Source organism: Colossoma macropomum, unplaced genomic scaffold (assembly GCF_904425465.1).
Source record: "Colossoma macropomum unplaced genomic scaffold, Colossoma_macropomum, whole genome shotgun sequence".
Lineage (NCBI taxonomy): Eukaryota > Metazoa > Chordata > Actinopteri > Characiformes > Serrasalmidae > Colossoma > Colossoma macropomum.
In genome coordinates this window covers 805,314-812,291 of record NW_023496050.1, presented here as the reverse complement: position 1 = coordinate 812,291, position 6,978 = coordinate 805,314, and the positions used below count along the sequence as shown (strand labels likewise).

General features: G+C 37.2%; 1 protein-coding gene across 1 annotated transcript; it reads right to left on the bottom strand.

Moving 5' to 3' along the window:
* Nucleotides 1-328: 328 nt before the first annotated feature.
* On the bottom strand, nucleotides 329-6,311 carry LOC118804488 (coiled-coil domain-containing protein 106-like). Its single transcript, XM_036564974.1, has 6 exons — nucleotides 6,206-6,311; nucleotides 4,980-5,123; nucleotides 4,750-4,818; nucleotides 2,708-2,755; nucleotides 853-966; nucleotides 329-754 (listed from the first exon to the last, which is right to left on the bottom strand). Exons 1-6 carry the CDS (start codon nucleotides 6,309-6,311, stop codon nucleotides 450-452), a joined length of 786 nt encoding a protein of 261 aa, XP_036420867.1. The 3' UTR covers nucleotides 329-449.
* Between the last annotated feature and the right edge of the window lie 667 nt (nucleotides 6,312-6,978).

The window sequence follows — 6,978 nt, the reverse complement described above, 5'->3', positions numbered from 1 at the left end:
TCATTTATTGACAAAATAAACTTTTACATCGAAAAGGCAATGATGTATATGTATGGAAAGAATTTCAAACAAATCATACTTTGGTTTTCCAGTAAAACAGATTCTTTGATGTTAAATTCTAAACCAAACGTTACAGACTTTTCCTTTATATAACAAAAGCTCGGTCATTCAAAACAAAAGAAACTTTAACAATCTCAATGCCATGTACTGTATCCAAAATGTAAAATCTCTACAAACATAAAAATTGAATTAGATATACAAATACTTTATTCAATAGCCTAATGAGAATTAGACTGATTGGCCAACATTTCTTTAAGTCTGCTATTTTTTAAAGAAAATTAACTTGACAAAACAAGTTTCAAAAATTTAAGAAAATCTGGAAAATCTGCTCCCTCAAAAAGAACAAATTTCTTCTGAACTGAACAACATTTTTACTACTGAACTACACCTCAGTGAGTCATAGGTAACAGTTCTCCACATGCTTTCATCTGTATGATTTTTTCCTTGATTTCATCATTTGTGGCCTCTCGACACCTGTCCACAAATGTGGACAATTTCTCGACTTGAGAATTCCATGGGGGGAGAGCCTGAAAGACACCAGGTGCTGCTAGGGCAAGCTCAGCAATTGGTGAGGTCCTGGAGATGGTATTGCGGTCCACTCCCACTTTCTGGAAAGCCCTCTTCATTGACCCACCTTGGTTAAAGGCTTGTAGAGCACGCTTGTAACGCAGTATTACTCCACGAACCGTTTTTGCTGTAGAAAAGAAGTAATGCAAAACAAATTGAGTATCTGAACACAGACACACCAAAGAACCATTGCAAAATAACATCATAATCAATAACAGTTATTACTTCGAGTGCGCCCCAGATCATCTTGCTTTGTAGATCTTGCTTTCTTGCCCTTTGAAGGAGGCTTCATCTCCTCATCATCCGAGTCATCAATGGTTGAAGATTCTGAAGACAGAACTTGGCAAGACAAGACCACTGGATTTACTTGTTGCCTTAATTATGTTATTCCAAATTCACCTTAAGTCAGACTGAAACTGAATTTTAATGAAAAATATGGTGCGTTCCAATCAGGAGGCAGCTGTCTAAGTAGGCAGCATTCTAAGGCAGCATTCTAAGGCAGCATCTGCGCGCTCCCGAGGCAAAGGCTGTCCCATTCGGAAGGCAGCAGTAGGCAGCTGCCTTCTAAGGTGCCCTAATTTGACCAAATCTAAAGGTAGCATCACATGTATCCTTCTCAGCGAGGGCAATCCCATAATACTGTTCACCTGCTCACCAGCTGAGAGTTCCATCGCTTCAGTTTGATAAACATGGCGAACAAAGCGGCCGTTTCTGAAGACTGAGGAGTCGACAAATGTAAGTTATTTCATGACTTCTGTCTTTACTGTTTTGATTGATTATTGTATTTGTGTAAATTATTTAACATGTTTGCGTTTGTACATATCTAGAAATTGTTCCTGTGGTAAAATTTTGGGAGTTCGCTTGTCTAACGCGACCTGACAGTTTGTAGCTAACTCGTTAGGTGAAGCTAATGTTAGTTAGCTAACTCTGTAAATGTGCCAGCTCTTTAAAACGCGAGAGATTCCAAAGTAAAATATTGGCTGTTCACTGTTTTGTAGCACCTTTTATTTGTAAATAAATCATTGGTTTGATTCTGTACTCAGACGTTTCTTCTGTCCTCTGTAAACTAATGTTACAGCAGTGGAGAGGTGCTGGCTGAGGAGCTGAGGAAGAGAAGCAGTTATGGGGAGAAAACTGTGCTGAACGACTGAAAGCAGCTCACTTGCCGAGCCTATGGTGGGGGAAAACATGGTGGAAGCAGCACAGTAGACTGACATTCTCCCTGAACAATAGAATTTCAGAAATTAAATGTTTTTAAAAATAAATATCACAAATACGTATCTTTGCCAGCTCTGCTTGTCTTGTATTGCAATGCTCATCACAGTCAAATCAGCGTTAAGTGAATGTTGAAGGCTAAATTTCAGACTAGGAGCTCATGAATCAGATGGAAATGCATAAAATAAAATGCAATATTTTTTGGATGCATGTTGTACAAAATTATGTTAGACATAAAGCAAGTTCATTTAGGTCAATTAAGACAGTGAATGAATCGAAATGATTCACAAACTTACAGTCATGATTATCTGTATCTATCTGGGGTGCCGAGTCGAGTATATCATTTCAGATACGACTCCTTAAAGTCAGCCTGTTCTTCAAACACAAATTTCCACCACAGTGTCAATGCAAGGAAAACAGCTGCTACAGAAACAAGAGCCAGCTGTCCTTTTACACTGAGGTGATGCACCTTTACAGTCAGAGGTGAATGACTGACAGTAAACAGATAAAATGTGTACAGCGCAGTGGAAGTTATGACGTATGACGGGTCTGTAGAGATGGGTCCCGAATGCGATGCCTGCTAAGGTTCCTTTTCGGTTAAAATGCTGCCCAAAGAGAGAGGTGCTTTTGAAGGCAGTGACTAGTTAGGCAGCTGCCTTCAGAATGGAACACACTAATAGTTTAATAATATTATAGTATACTTCAGTTTTTTTGACTATGACACTAAATCTACTACTTTACTATACATGCCATCTTGTTTACTGTTCCAGTCTCAAGATTTAAAACACAGAAAAAGAACAATATTTATTGTTATCTGTATTATATTCTGCATGTATAACTGAGTGAGTGATAGTTTTCATCTTACCCGCTATCTCTCCACTTGACTCTTCCTCTGTTCCAATAGCCTTCTTTCCTGTGTAGAATAAATCAAGTTTAACATTCCAATAGGGTCATGTTAATGCTACAATTCAACAAATTGCCAAGTGTTCAATAATGGCATCAATAAACTTGTGTTTCCATGAAGCAGCTTGTATCTGTCATATTACAAATTGTAACCATACACCACAATCCATCAGCTGTTGATACAGTATCTGTAATTACAGGTAGGAATCCTGTTTTTACAAAACTTAAAATTTTTATAGAACTTCCAAGAGAGACCCACTCTCCCAGGGTAAAACAAGCAATTGCTGATGAAACCTTTATCACTGCCAGTCTACGGAGCCCCGGAGGGTACGGAGGTAAAAAAAAATAAATTTGAGTGAACATTTTGCAGTTTGTACGCACATTTTCTCTTATTTGAGGTCACGATTTCTTAAATCGTTCCCTCATTTTCTTTTAATCGTGCGCATGCTTTCTTTACTTTGTGGGTATGTTATTTTAAATTCGTGATCACGATTTTCTAATCCATTCTCTCATTTTCTTTTAATCGTGGTCATATTTTAACTGAATGCAGTCTTTTAATCGTTTGGTTTTTGATTTGGGCACAAAATCAATACAGGTCGTGTTATTTGTCCTATGCAGAAGTAACTAACAGCTCCCTGAAACTGTCTGACGGGTTCTGATGTGTTAGATTTATGAGATGATGGACAGAGATGCTCATCAGGTCTGATTTTGATTTGGGGGGGTTATGAGGTCACTGTAGCTCCTCTTCACAGCAAACAGCCCACAGATTCATCAGTGCAGCTGCAGTTTGGTGGTGAAATGAAGGAAGACAACAAACTACAACCACAATCTTCACTAAACTGCACTTTCTAATGATTAGATTAGAAGCAATTATCAGCATCAACGTTTCAACAACCTCAAATTAAACGCACACAGAAACATTCATGTGGGATGAGGTCAAATGGCAAGAGAGTTTAACAGAAATATGGATTAGATGTAGAGATATTAATGAGAGGCTGTTGAAACGCTGATCATTTCTTCCTGTAATTTTGTGATGGTCCCTAACACCGCAGCTTGACGTGGGAGCAGAAACACCGTGGGCCGTTCGCTGTGAACAGGCGCTGCAAATCAAATTGCATAACCCCCCACATCAAAATCAAACCTAATGAGCATCTCTGTTCATTATCTCATCAATCTAACACATAAAAACCCATCAGACAGTGTCAGGGAGCTGTTAGCAGCCTGTATTTACTACATTTTTTTGTTTGTGTGTTCCTTTACAGATTTTATAAAGCAACAATTCACAACTGGGTATAATGCTATCACTTTAATAATCTTATAAGATTAAGTAATTACTGCATAGTTAAGTATATATAGTTGCATAAAATTAATATAAATAACCACATTTGAATTATTTTCATTCAATATTCATACAAGCATTTTATGAGTTCTTGTTAGAACTCTTCACCCCTGATGTGCAGCAGTGTGCATCAATGGTAACTTCTTGTGATTTTTCATCAAAGTGCTTTTACATCTTTAGCTCAGGCAGGTGTATTTATGAAAAAAAAGTAACAAAGTTTGCTGCCATTTTGATGTGATTGTTCAGTGCATTAAATACAGTAATGAAAGGAAAAGTTAATCTTCCTAAATATAGCAAAGCTGACCTGATTCAACAAACAGCAACACAGAAACACAAACTTACAATTATGAGTATGAATCACAATGTATAGTTACAAACTGTTATATTACAGATACCAACTGTGCTTCAAGCACACAAATGTGTTCATTATCAGTATGAATGTGATGTACAGTTACTGAAAACTTTTTTCAGTATGCAACAGACCAATGAGGTCTTTAAAACTCTAGTTTTAAATAATCTCAGTGCTCCTAAATGTAACTATCACAATGGGACAGTTTTATGCAAAGAATTTAGTTTTAATCAATGTCAATCAAGTTATGTTTGCACAGCATACCCTACACAAGAGCATGTAGGCAAAAAGGAGAGGGAGTGGGTTAGCTAGTTACCTTTTCCTTTTGGAGCACCTGTAGATGATCCTGAAATGCTTGAGGACCTTGAAAGGCTTGAAGATGAGGCTACAATAAAACAGAAAACAGAAAATATATTCATTTAGTCATCCAAGTGGTTAGTTTATTCAGCTATAGGCATATCATGATTACAGACACTGATTTTGGTCAAATTAAAAGTTTATGTATATGATCAAGTGTACAGCTGTTTAGCTAACCCTTTCATCTACCTGTCATTCGAGAAAGCTGATCCTTTAGGAATTCCTTGTCTGCTTGTAGATGTTTTATTGTTTCCTGAAGACTTTTAACTTTCTCCCTTTCGGCCTCAAGAAGCATCTTCGCAACTTGTAAATCTTGCAAGGCAGTTGGTGATACTGAAATAGGTGACCGACAGTAATTAATTTTTAGCCATTTAGCAATCTGTTAATTGTTTGACAATATTATTTATATATTTATGTACATATTTTGATTTTGTCAAATTGTACTTAATTATTTGTAAAAAGTAATCCAGTGGATTTAAGAGTGGCTTGCACCAAGAGGATAATCAAGGATTTGTTAATCTAACTTAGTTTGCATTTTAAACATAGTTTAACTAAAAAGGCAGATCATTTCACAGTGAGGAAAAAAGAACAAGCGTGAATCCAGCTGAGTACACATTTCAATGGGTCTTGTGACACAAGCACAATCATCATATATAGCAGGATAAAGATTCTCCACTAGGGGAAGCTTAGATATAGCTTTTGTGTGCATCACAGAAAAACACGAAAGCCAGCACAATCCAACAAATGTATGTACAGATTTCTTTCATTCTGTTAATTTGTGAGTAGGTTAAGCTTCTTATTTTTCTATGAGACATATACTCTTATTGCTTTAATTACTGAGAGCTGTGATCTGATCAACTTAAATCACCACATGCAACACTTTAGAAAGAATCCCTGATTAGGTGAAATCTCACTCTAAAATACTGGTGCAGCCTGATTACATTTCATTTCAACCGAAAAAGGAAATCTAAATAAAATCGACATTTAAATTTCCTTTGGTTTAGTTTTAACTAGGTTTTTATCACAACACCTACGTATAAACAGCCCAAATGACCAAAAGACCCCCTGTCCTGCACGATTTCAACTATTCTCTGCAATACAAAAATGTTTTAACTTAAAAAAGTAAGCAAGCTGACTGCATTTTAAATTTGATTTTACTGAATTGAAATTCCTCAGCCAGGTTACCTTTTTAGTTAAGGCAAATTCATCTTAAACTTAGTTAAGTTTAATTCATGGGTTGCATTAGGTGCCTTTGAGGAGTAAGTTAGCTGAAACTGTGCAGTGCTGTGGATCACCAGACAGGATTAAAAAAACACTGAATACTACAAACATACAGAACTAGACATTGTACTACTCCATAAAAACAATATTGAGATTTATTGTTTTTAACACGTCATTTATAAAGCCAATATTACCTGCTTTACACTGCTGAGGTGGCAGAACAGAACTTTCGCTTGGAGTCACGTTAGAAGTACATGACTTTGCCTCAGCTTTCTTCGACTTCCGCCCACGAGTGTCCATCTGGGAGAATTAAATCACAAAATAACAATGAACTCTTCCATTAGTAGCAACTAAAGCAAACCAGCAGTTTGAACTTAAGTTATACTTTACATTTTGATTGATCTTCTGATAGGCCGTTTTTATGGCCTGCTAAATTTATTTAGCTAGCCATCTCTTCTGTTAATATGACCTAACCTACCTAGCTGGCTAAAGTACCTATCGCTAATCCTCCTAGCTCGGGAGCACCGCGTTCTGGAGCTCGATAATATTAGCTCAATCGGTCTTCTAACTCTATTGACAGTCCATTTTAACTCCAACCAAGAAAACACTAGACTAGACCAGTAACTTTTACACTCTTACTGGGTAAAAATGAGCTAAATTAGGTAGGTTAGCTAGCTAAAGCAAATCAGTCCGTGCCGCTAGTTGGCTGGTACCACACTGGCATAATGAACAAGCTAGCCACTTACAGCTGCTTCTGCTGACTTAGTCACAGTTAAGATTTTAGCTGAATATAGCTAAAAGTAAATCTTCACGGTGCCTTAAAACACCGCCGTAATCCTCACTCGCCTCTTTTTAGCAGCAGTTTGAAAACTTCTGCTTTACTCTCCGGGCCTGAAATGACGTGATACAGCTCTGTGCTGCATCACCTGACTACAGCTCGTCCTTTGACTCAAACGCGGGAAAAAGC

Coding starts and splice junctions, on each gene's coding strand:
- LOC118804488 (XM_036564974.1), bottom strand. CDS start 6,311: ATGGACACTCGTGGGCGGAAGTCGAAGAAAGCTGAGGCAAAGTCATGT. Junction 2,756..4,749: donor AGGTGCTCCAAAAGGAAAAG/GTAACTAGCTAA, acceptor TATTCTACACAG/GAAAGAAGGCTATTGGAACA. Junction 755..852: donor TGATCTGGGGCGCACTCGAA/GTAATAACTGTT, acceptor TCTTTTCTACAG/CAAAAACGGTTCGTGGAGTA.